The 12,322-nt window shown below is 44.5% G+C and overlaps 1 protein-coding gene across 6 annotated transcripts in view; it reads left to right on the forward strand.

Annotated features, from left to right (window-relative positions):
- The window catches only part of LOC138746664 (rho GTPase-activating protein 27-like), a 148,503-nt gene that overhangs the window by 74,927 nt on the left and 61,254 nt on the right, over positions 1–12,322 (forward strand). The window contains exons 1-2 of one of the 6 annotated variants that reach the window (XM_069904956.1): positions 6,991–7,181; positions 12,035–12,215. The exons of 4 other annotated variants lie outside the window; for them this stretch is intronic. In XM_069904956.1, the coding sequence (XP_069761057.1) occupies positions 12,192–12,215 (24 nt within the window). In that variant the 5' untranslated portion in view covers positions 6,991–7,181; positions 12,035–12,191. Of the gene's footprint in view, positions 1–6,990; positions 7,182–12,034; positions 12,216–12,322 lie in introns of those variants that run through there. One more of the 6 variants, XM_069904955.1, reaches the window with a different exon arrangement.

Below are 12,322 nucleotides of genomic sequence, written 5' to 3' on the forward strand. Positions count from 1 at the left end.
TTTAATTCGCCCCAAATTCCTTATTCCCATTTCATTCAATACTTTCAGATATTAATCGAATGCTTCAGTCGTGTCTCCAGATGTTAATCTCGGTTCCCATTCTATATCTATCTATCTTATCCATCTCTATTTTAATCCAAGCCGGGTTCTCTCCCTCTTCGAGAAAGAAGAGCGAAAGGTGGTCTCTGTTGAAGTGCTCTCCTGCACCGATTCCTCAACCCAGAGAGGGATTTCTAAAGCGCCCCAGGCCCTTGGTGGTGCGTTTTAATGGGATGTGGTCGCTGCTTTAAGAAGTTGCTGGGCTCCACCCCCCTTCAGGTGTAAATCAGTACCTGTTACGTCGTGGAAGGGCGTGAGCGAAGCAATAAGGCTGTGCCCTCCGAGAGCAAGAGAGGCAGTAAAACTTTGTCCGTCGGGCACTTGGCTGGATGCAGTTCAAGAAGCTCTTCCTCCTGGGACACACACGGTCGGGATTTGGAGAGCAAATGCAGCCGATGTAACTTGGGTTACAGTCGGCACAGAGCGTGGGTCAGGGTCGCCCCTGCCCGGTGTGTTTGGCTGACTGATTGGAGAAGAGGAAAGTACAGGTGGAGGTAAAGGTGCCCTGCAAAGTTACCTGGTTTCGTGGTCGCCGCTAAAACTTGCAGCCTTCAGCCCAGGTCTCTGTCGGCGGGACCTTCTCTCAACGGGCGGGGTGGGGTGGGGTGGGGTGTGGGGTGGGGGGGGTGGGGGGTGTGGGGGGGGTGGGGAGAGAATGAGCGAGTTCAACATTAAAACAAACCAAATGCCCGGCCTGTTATTGAAGACTCAACACCGACCGGACAGGGGCAGAATAAGTGGAAGTGCCCCCACCCCCCTTTCTCCTCCCCCCACCCCCCCTTTCCTCCCCCCACCCCCCCTTTCCTCCCCCCTCCCCCCTTTCTCCTCCCCACCCCCCTTTCTCCTCCCCCCACCCCCTTTCTCCTCCCCCACCCCCTTTCTCCTCCCCCCACCCCCCTTTCTCCTCCCCCACCCCCTTTCTCCTCCCCCCACCCCCCTTTCTCCTCCCCCCACACCCCCTTTCTCCTCCCCCCACCCCCCTTTCTCCTCCCCCCACCCCCCTTTCTCCTCCCCCCACCCCCCTTTCTCCTCCCCCCACCCCCTTTCTCCTCCCCCCACCCCCCTTTCTCCTCCCCCCACCCCCCTTTCTCCTCCCCCCACCCCCCCTTTCTCCTCCCCACACCCCCCCTTTCTCCTCCCCCCATCCCCCCTTTCTCCTCCCCCCACCCCCCCTTTCTCCTCCCCCCACCCCCCTTTCTCCTCCCCCCACCCCCCCTTTCTCCTCCCCCCACCCCCCTTTCTCCACCCCGATCTGAGCTGTAAGGTGGATGACTGGGCAGGCGAGCCTTGGCTTCCCTTGTGGTTTGAATAGTGTGGGAGACGAGTGCCGTTTGTTGGCGGAGATGTGGACGGCAGATTTTCTCCCCGAACGACGTGGATCAACGAGCTTGTGTTTACTGCAACCTGACACTTTCGCTTTGGCTGAGTCGAGACAGGGCGAATCCAGCCGTGGTTGGGTTTGATGTTGCGATTTTAGAAGCGTTAATCCTGGATTGTCCATTAAACCCCGGCGAGCCCCACTGGGCACCGTTTGCAGAACTGGAGTTGGGTGAAGTGGGATCTGATATTTTGGGATGATGCTTCGGAGAACAGTGGGTGCAACTTTGCCGCACCCGGGCATGAGAGAGATGTGCTGCAATATCAAAGGGTGTTTTGAATGAGTGCACGATCCTGTGGCTTCGTTTAAAGGTGGCCAGGGCAGTGAATAAATTCAAATAACATGCTTGTGAACTGTAGAAGCTGGGGGGGGGTTTTGTGTGAAAGAAGGGTATTCAAATTCCATGGAAAAGAAGCTAGCTAGATTTTCCAGTGATTGTATACACTGGAAGGGGACGTATACCCTTCAAATATTCTCAGTGTGATGTTCCCTGCTTTCCTGTGGGGGGGAGATTTGGCCATAACGGCGCAAAAATGTGCACTTTTAGATGAAGATAATGAGTTTGTGGTCATATACAATGTACATACAATCTGAAATTAGTGCTGCATTCAAATAGGTGATATTTAATATATACTATTGTAATTTTTTTAATATACCATATACAAAAGATAAATAAAATATTCATAGTTGTCATAATACAAGAAAAAAAATCCCTAACATTTTCAACCACTATCCTTTCCCATCATTTCTTTCCACCCCATCACCTCTCTTTCCCCACACCATTTATTCATCAATATGGACATACTTAATTGTACTCCACTGTTTTGGACATCACAGCTCTTTTGAGTGTCGATGGTGTTGTCCAACCATGCCATTGGAGTAAAGCAGTTCCCACGATGGCCGCTCCAGAGAGCCTGAACCCTGTTTGTTGTAACAGTGGTCAGCACTTTGTAAAGCCAGTTGCGTGCACACATCCACCCTCTTGTGATGGGACCATCGGGGACTACTTTGTTGGCCCAGCGCTCCACCTGATCTGTAGAGCAGGTAGTAAAGAAGCTGCTACTTGACCTATGTTTGGATACCCATGTCAATAAAGAACAACAGCTCCATGAGCTCGCTCTATTCCTCGCTAAGTTTACTTTGGCTGATCTCTAATCATCTTTAGCATAAAATAACTCTTACTGATTTGAAATTTAAACTAGCGCATTATCTATGTGCAAGTTAGAAGGGTGAGTTCAAAATTTCCACCAACCATTTTGGGAACAAATTCTGCCAGATTTTACTTGGCATTGATCTAATGTTAAGATTTTCTTGTGAACTACTTGAGATAAAAAAAAGGAAATTACCACCCACTTTATCCCTTAGAACTATAATTGTCTGTTTTCACAAACTAATATTTTGAAGGGTTTTGTTTATAGTAATAGCCCTGAGTAGTCAGTTCACAGCAGAATAAAGAAATCCCAATAATTTTCTATTCAGTAAAGTCACTTTTCATGGTTTGGGCATTACTACCAAGGCCAACATTTTTTTTTTCAAAAATAAATTTTATTTACAATAAAATTGCATTCAAAAGAAACCTGTACGAAGTTTTTTTTTCCATCCTCAGTCTTCCTCAAACATTCCATTACTGTACTGATGCACCATCGATAATTCACAACCAGCTGAGAGGTGAAACAATCAGGCTTTTAAAAGCTAAAGACCTGAATGCTATCAAACAACCGTCCACCTCCTTGACTGATCAAAAAGAAAGAGGTAGTCTGCAAGGGAGGCCTGTCCAGTCGATAGCAGCCAATCACCATGTAACAGTGGTTTACCACGTACGTGTACACTGTTACATTAATCCTCTAATTTGTTACACCCCTCTGTGCCATTACTGAGGGCCCTTGTGGTTTCTCCTCTCATCTTTGTTTGAGGGGCTTCCTCTCTGGCCTCAGGCCCTCAATTTTTTTCCCCCAAAATAAACTTTATTCACAATAAATTATTTACAAAAAATGAAAACAGTGTGAAGTCATCTCATACCTATAATGTCAGTAATATTGTTACATTCCCATCAATATACATTATTACATTTATTCTCTAAACACACTATTGCCACTATCTCCCCCCCCCCCACCCCCCGACTCTCCTTTTTGAGGGACCACCCCTCTTTTCGGCCTATCAATGCTCGGTAATGGGAGATCTCTAAACTGTGATCCTTACCCCCACCCCACCACCACCCCACCCCACAGTGCTTTGCGTTGACGGCACCAAGCCTCAGTGTTTTCCTCAGCATGTAATCGTGCAGCCTGGAATGTGCCAAACGGCAGCATTCCTGCATCGACATCTCTGCCTGCTGAGAGACCAACAGGTTCAGGCAGACCAAAGTGCGTCTTTCACCGAGTTGATGGTCTTCCAGCATTTCTGAGGTCTGACTCTGTGGGCATCCCGGGAACCGCTTGTAGATGTGAGTGAGTGTCCTCACTCATGCTGCTGCTCGGAATGAAGCACCAGCCCCTCAATATCCATCCTTAAATAGTGGTGGAACTGTTTTCTTAACCTGCTGCAGTCCCCTTGGTATACAAAAACCACATTAAGGTTGTGGAGGGAGGTTGAGGCTTGTACAAAACAATGATATAGGAACAGAAATGTATTTTGAGAGTGTGTGACTAGGAGACGAAGCAACAGTTGGTATTCCAAGCAGCTTCAGTAATTGTCCTTACTGGTCAAGAGTTTGAGGAAATAGTGCTGGAGTTGCCTAGGTGAATAACTAGTGTATTTTGTAGATCATGTGTATTGTAGCCACTGGTAAAACCAGCTGGTGAATCAAGTACTAATCAAGGTTTACTGATGCATAAAGTAAGGGCTTAACATTCTCCTATTTCCTGGGAAGTCATTTTAAATTATTTCAAAACTCAGAAACAGTCAGTATCTTGTATTTCTATTGCATGCTTTAAAATGGATGAGGTGTAGGAAGAGATTGGAAAAGGTAGCTCAGAGGACATTTTGGCATAATAGGTTTTATTTGTCCAGAGAACGTAGCCAAGTTTGAATGGTTTTGAAATTAAGGATGTAGAGTTTGGCCTGTCTTCTGCAATAATTGAAGTAATCCACAGTCTCGGCCTCCACAATATGTCAAGAGACCTCGGCAGCTCCATGTGTGTCGCCACCTTTACAAAATGAAACATGCCTGGCAGTTGTAATTAGAAGATTCTCCACAATGTCACAGGATTAATGATGATACTTCAAAGTACTTCCTGAGAAGTTCTCTTCCATCTTCTGCAGCTTTTGGGAAAGAACTCCAGGTTTCTGTTGGTTATGCTCCATTGTTCTGGATCACCCCTTGAATGGAACGAGCTACCCTGCCTTATTTCAGTGGGGGGTGGTCACCATTCATTTCTGCCATTCTGAATCATTCTGATGCCTTCCTGTCCATTCTACTGCTCCAGAGCTTGTATTCCAAACCACAATCCTGAATTCGAAGGATAAACAGGCAAACCTCTGCGTGAGTGATTTACAAAATAGGCTGGCCTTGTGTTGAGTTTCCTGATCACGTAGCGAGTTTGTTAATATGTTCTAGGGTTTTTGCAGGTGCACTGGTCAATGTATGGCATGGCTGCATGACACGTATGGCATAGCTGCATGACATTGCCTTGCTGTAATTCTACTGCTAATTTACAAGAAAGTTGATTTGTACTTCACCAGTAACATAGTGCAAGGTCCTGTCATACTTCAATGAAATGTTACACAATTTGAAAAGCAGTCAAAATGATTGTTAGAGAGTAGCTTTTAAGGACAGTCGGAGCAGTGGAGGAGAATATCTTGGTGTCAAAATCTAGGAAGATTGGAGGAGCCATCAGGGCTACCGTGATGGCTACGGTTTTATGGATCACTGGCTGAAACCTTCGGATGCCTTCCTGGATGTTTTTCCCAAATCTCTGCAACATTAACTGGACCATTTTTGTGGAATCGTTATAATTGTGTTAGCATGGGGTATTCCTGGTCATGTGTAAACTGAAACTATGTATAATGCGGCCTTAATCAGGCCAAGTTGCTTTATTCCAAGTGTAAAAGGACCGATTTTTGCACTGAGCAGTGTTTATTGCTGGTTTATTTTTAAGTTACTTATCCTTGTATCCAGTTTCCTATTTGGATGAGTACCTGGCTGTGTGTCACCTCTGTCAGCTCAGAGACTTCAGTCTGCAGTTGTTCAGTTCTGGTCTCTGTAATGTTCCTGAATCCAATCTCACTGTAGTTAGCAGTTGTAGGTAGCTCCAGCTGCCAAGGAAGGAATTTGGAATTCCCTTCCAAAGCTTCATGACTGTCACTTCCTCCTGCTTGTACAAAGAAAGGGGGGATGAGTCAGCGTACAGGAGGGAGGTTGAAAACCTGGCAGAATGGTGCACCAACAACAGCCTTGCTCTCAACGAAGGAGCTGGTTGTTGTTCGGGAAGGGAAAGTCAGAGCTATACAATCCAGTGATCAGAGGTGGAGAGGGTGAGAAAATTTAAGTTCTTGGGAGTCACTATCTCAGGAAATATTTTTCTGAATTCAACACTCTAATGGCATCGAGAAGAAAGCATGTCAGCACCTTACTTCCTCAGGAGTTAGAAATCCTGGCAAATTTCTACAGATATGTGGTAGAAAGTGTGCTGACCAGCCACATCATGGTCTGGTATTGGGATACCAATACCCTTGAGCATAAAAGTCCTCAAAAAATAGTGGACACAACCCAGGGCATGACAGGCAAAACTCTCCCCAGTATCAAGAACATCTACAGGGAACGCTGTCGTTGGAGAGCAGCAGCAATCATCAAGGATCAACACCACCTAGCATACACACTGTTCTCAATGTTGCCATCAGGGAAGAGGTGTAGGAGCTACAAGACTCGCACCTTCAGGTTCAGGAACAGCTGCTATCCCTCCACCATCAGACTCCTCAACGACAAACTCAATCAGGGACTCACCTGTGCACTTTATTGAGTTTTTTTAATCTCTCTGTATTGTACAGTTTATTTACATTCATTATCTGTTTACAGTTCTCTACATTGTGCACAGTTTTTTTTGTACTACCAATACGTGGTAATTCTGCCCCGACCGCAGGAAAAAGAATCTCCGGGTTGTATGTGCTCTGAATCTGAAATGATATCCCAATTGAACACCACCCCCAATATCTCTTGCTTTACAATGGGAAACATTACAATGTTAAAGTTGCTAAGTAACTTCAAGTTATTGTGAAATAAATTACTTGGCTAAAATATGTTTACTCTTACTAGCTTAGAAGAATTGAGATCACTGTAAAATAATTGCAAATATGGTTTCATGTACGTCCTTAAATGTTATCATGTGATGTTTCTAAATATTCTCTTGGTACAGAAACTGATGATGTAAATTACATTCAGAAACTACGACTGAACTAAATTGGTTTCAAAATGTTCTGTTCTCTTTTATATTCCTGGCCACACACAACAACAATTGCTCTCTTTTTGCTTCTTGACAGCCGATTAGTTCCATTTTATTGTTTATGTCCTGATCAGAAATCAGAAAAGGAAATGACGCCACAGAGAGATGTGATAGCTAGCCTCCTTTTATAGTCTTACGATGGACTCCACGATGTGAGGTGTTTACTGCCCAAGGAACTGCTTGGTATCAAGTTGTCTGATGTTATTTCCATGGCAGATCACAGTTGTGTGAACATGGACTGCTTGGCCACTGTCGTCTACTCAGAGGTGAGAGAACTTGCAGCACGAACCTGTTATTATGTTGCACTTGGGCATTTTTCTGTCAGAAGCCTGCAACGAGAAATACTTTTGAGTGCCTCTCGCAATCAGCCTTGCAGATAGCTGCTTCCCCTTTCTCTGCCATGGCTTCCTGTGTGACTGAGCAGAAGGTCGCTGCTTCGATTACTTTAAAGCTGGCAATGGTCTGATTCCTCCAAGAATCATGTCCAAACTGAAGCTGCATATAATGAGGTCTTAATCTGCTTTCTTCCAAGTGTAAAAGGACTGGTCTCCCATTTTGCACTGAGCTGTGTTTGTAGTTGGTTTATTTTGGTTGAGGCTGACATTGAATAGTGTGATTAAGAGGCCTGAGAACAGAAAGTAAGGCTACGTCGCTGCATCCCACAATCCTGGTGGTTTCCTTGGAACATGTAGAACCTAAGGGAGGGATGACTGGTAAGATCAAGTAGAAATTAGGAAAGAAATGGAAAGGCAAGGAAGATAAGAGGACAACACTAGAATTAATGCATCACCAAAATAATTGTGTTTGACTGACATAGGAGAGTTCCAGCACCTCTTGCAATTATTGTCTAACCTTCTGCAAATCTCATTGTTCTGGGACATTCCGCTTCACAAGGAGGATGTGGAGGCTTGGCAGAGGGTGCAGAAGAGAGACACAAGGATGTTTCCAGGATCAGAGAGTATCATCCATAAGGAGACATTGGACCATCTTGGGTTGTTTATTTCCCGAATGGAAACCTGACAGAAGTACAATTTTTTTTAAAAAAAACCCTAGTATCTGGCACCTATGAGGATTAGTAGATAAGTGAAATTTCTGGTTGCAAACTAAACACTAGGGGGTGGCAATTTTAAACTTTTTTTTTAACCTAATTATTTTCTTGGATTTATTTTTTCTTGGTTGCTTTCTTGGTAGACATATCTGCTACATAGCTTTAGCAAGAGCTTTGAAGAAACTTCACTATGAATTGTTGTTTGTAAAGGGCAACAGATGAAAGAGAATGCTAGAGCTGCTGATGTCTGGAGGAGAGCTTGCTGTTGTAAGAGGGTCATGTGGTTTTGAAAGCAGAGGGAGTTAAACAGGCTTTCTCTCAGAGAGAGAGAGAGATATACAGATACAGAGATCACTTGTACAGTGTCACAGCCAGCAGAAGGAGCTGGGACTAATCGTAGGAGTGCAGTGACCAAGGCAAAAGCACCTTGGTCATGGGGATCGCACCTGCCTGCCCCTTCTGCGGCCAGGAAGGGATGGTGTACCACTGGTGGGTGCAGTGCGAGAGATTGCAGCCCCTCCTTGCTTACCCAAAGAGGGCTGCTCCTCAAGTTCTGGCTGCATTTCAGCCCAACACAGCTGTTCTACGATCGCCTGGTGCGGAGGAGGGAATGTTCAGGTGATCAGAGGAGCTCCCTGTGGGGCTGTTGCTGGGCCTGGCCAATCTGGCTATTCACGGGTCAAGGAGGTGGATGGTTGAGGGTTCGGGGTGAATTGATTGTCTGTCCCTCTTTCAGGGCGACGCCCCAGCCCGTGTGCCATTAAACTAGGAGCAGGTGATACTAGCCACGTTCTAGGAATGGTAGGGCCACCAGAGGATCAAGTGCATCATAAATAGGATTTTAATTTGAAATGTAAAGCGTATGTTCAAGAGGCACGGTATTTACCACCTGATGCACCATCAATAATCATAAAAAGACTGTGGTTGTGAAATGGATCTTTCTTTCTTTGGCTTGGCTTCGCGGACGAAGATTTACGGAGGGGTAAAATGTCCACGTCAACTGCAGGCTCGTTTGTGGCTGACAAGTCCGATGCGGGACAGGCAGACGCGGTTGCAGGGGAAAATTGGTTGGTTGGGGTTGGGTGTTGGGTTTTTCCTCCTTTGTCTTAGGTTTTTATTAACTATGGACTGGAGCGGCCATCAACCTCTGACTGAAAACAGTGGTTTGCCACACCATCTATCACAATTTTTTTTCCTCTATTAATGCAAGTAGTTTATTAGATGTAGTTCTGTGTAGTTTGTGTTTTGTCATGTTGTTGCAATAAATGTTAAAAGAAAAGGGGAGTGCATGGTGCTTCGCATACAAGCGTTTACGGAACAGGCTTGTGCATCGGGCTCTTTTTGCTACCGTTATAATAATTCGGCTGTTATTCCTCAATTAGTATTGGAGCTAATTAAGAGAAAAAAAATCCAAAAGTAAAATTCTGGAGATGCTGAAAATGTTCCCGAGGTCAGGAATATTCGTGCAGAGAAATAACTTGATTTCTCAGTAACCGTTCAGAGCCGAAAGGGAAAGCCCATTTCTGTAGCATTTGTGTTTGGAGCAACGGGTTGCCTTGGGAAATCAGAGTAAATGGGAAAAACAGGGTAGGCAGTTAGCCTCAGAAATGGCCTGCTGTCCATGATCTTTAGTGTGAACTGGTTAGCAATAAGACTTGAAGCTAAAATTCTTTTAACTCAAATAATTCTAGTGAGATCACCTCGGACAAAATCCCACAAGATGCTTTCAGTTATTTGCTGACAATTGTGTGCTTTATAAATCATTCTCCCCTTTCTCCCACCCAACGCCTCCCTTGTACTTTCCGGAATCCTTTTTGCCGTGTTTCAAACAGTGGAACTTTATTTCCCTTTTCCTTGAAACTTTTTATAATCCAGCAAGGTTTGGCTTTCATTAATCCACGTGGATTTATTTTAGACTCTGTCTTGCATACAGGCCTCAAGTTTTGTTGGCTTCTCAGTAAAAGAACAATACAACTTGTTCATATTTCCTGTCTCTCCACATTTGAATGCTATGTAGTATGAAAGCTTTTTTTGATAATGGATTCTGTATCAATCATCTTGATAAACTTCCAAAGTGCTTGTGATGTAAAAATTGCATATGGTGCAAAGTTTAAGAAAAAGAAATTGATGAAAGGCATATTGTATACAATTGGAGGGATGCATTTTTCCTCCATTCAAAGCACCTACCATATATAAATATTCTTCAGCCATTTGTTTCTTTCTTTACTCTCCTTTTCACCATCAAAAAACCTCCTTCATCATAGTAGCCCCTTTTAAACTGCAGCACCTGGGTCGTCCTCCTGGGACCCGCATGCGATTACTGGGGCAAAAGTGCTGGAAGCACCTTTCAAATTGCAGGGGGATTCAGCCCATTAAATCGCCAATCCAGTCATTTAAGGGGGATCCCACCCCCATAATGATGCGTCACACACTCACCGGAAGTACTGCCGGATGCTGGGTGCCCCGGTGATGCATGCAAGATCTGACATCACCAGAAGAAGCGGGTCGGCCATCTTCCTATTCAAATCGCCTGTGGACATGACCCAGGTAAGTGTAACTGTGTCCCTGACTACCTCTGAGGTAGGTCAGGAATCTGGTTAGATTCCGACGGGGTTGACCGGGTCAGACCCTTTCTAACTGCTGCGTAACTGGGAAGCTAATCGGGCAAATTTCACACAGCAGTTTGAAAGGGCCTAATGAGTGATGTGGAAACCTTATGTTTGTGATGTACTTCATCACCAATGTATTTTCTTCTTAATCTGTTTGGTTTGAAAACCAATGTTGTGAGACCTAATATAAACCTGGGTTGCTCTTGCATCTTTGACCTGGTTATTTAAATTATCAGCTTTTGTTCATCTTTCCTAACGTTCGTGATTGGTGTTTTTATGTTCATTGAGGTTATTGACAGTATGAATCATTCTTGGCGTATCAAAATTAGGTGCACTCTTGACTGTGTCTCAAAGGTGCTAACAACTGAAAATAGAAGCTAATTTTGGTTTAAGTGCAGATTACTCAAAACATCACTCTACCTATTTAAACAGAGAATGATTTGGTGATGAGCAAATTTTAAGACAGAACTTACTCCTGGAAGCCGAGTAGCTTGGTGACCTGCATTCAGTCACACCTCGGGAGGTAGAATCCAGCTCAATAGATGGCAGTAAAACACAAAGACCTGCAGATGTGGTGATGGTAGAGAAAAAAAAGCAAAGGACTCAGCAGATCATGCAGCATCCTTGGGAATCCAGTGTTTCGGGCCTGAGCGCTTCCTCGAGGTATGAGCAAATAGCAGTCAGGTGCGTGAGTAAAATAGCAGGGAACTCTCAGTGGAAACCCGTTTCAATTCTCCATTGCATTTCCATGTCGACGTGTCTGTCCATGGTCTCAAGCACTGCTAGATGAAACTACCCACACATTGAAGGAACGTCACCTTGTATTCCATCTGGGAATGCTCCAACCAGACAGCATTAATGTCAACTTCTCCAGTTTATTTTAGCCCTCCCCACCACCGTCTCTCCTCTTCCCCTATCCCTATGTCTCCTTTCCTCAAGCTCTGCAAAGCCAATCCCTCCCCGATCAATTATCACCTTTCCTCTCCATGTCCAAATATGGGTTCTGGTTACGTAATCTGTCACACTTGTACTGCGATTCCAGATCCAAATTAGAACAAAACACTCAATGCTCACAAATATGGGAAGAGGTTCAGGGACATCAACACATGAGGATCTGATCAATGAAGAAATAAACATTAAAAACACCTAAGCAAGTGCGTTATCCATTTTGAAACTTCATTTAGATCAGTGTGCATAACAAATCATTAGGTCCAATTAAAACAGCGGTTTTCAAATTTTTTCTCTCTCCACTCACATAACATCTTAAGTAATCTCTTACTAATCACAGAAGATCTATGGCATAGGAATTGCTTAAGGTGGTATGTGAAGAAAAGTTTAAAACTCACTGATTTAGATCAATATGAAATCTTCCCTCCAATTTTTAAAGTTTTGCTTTTTTAATCCCTTCATCTCATCTCCACAAATTCAGTATTTTGTTTACTGGTCTCTGCTCACTTGCCAGGTGACCAGGGAGGTTGGTTGGAATATGGGCATCACTTACTGCCCATCCCCTATGGTTCTCGAGAAGGTACTGACGATCCACCTCCCTGAACTGGTGAGGTAAAACACAAAGACCTGCAGCCCTGTTGCATACTTGGTACAGTCTGCAACTTCAATGGATGAACAGCATTTCCCACATTTTTGTAAGTAGATATTGAATCCTTTCATCCTGTGCTACTGAAGGGGAACTTGGAATCCAACTCTATGAACCTGCTTTTTCATAAGATGGCATAATTTGCGTGCCGTTGGG

Source organism: Narcine bancroftii, chromosome 12 (assembly GCF_036971445.1).
Source record: "Narcine bancroftii isolate sNarBan1 chromosome 12, sNarBan1.hap1, whole genome shotgun sequence".
NCBI classification, from domain to species: Eukaryota; Metazoa; Chordata; class Chondrichthyes; order Torpediniformes; family Narcinidae; genus Narcine; species Narcine bancroftii.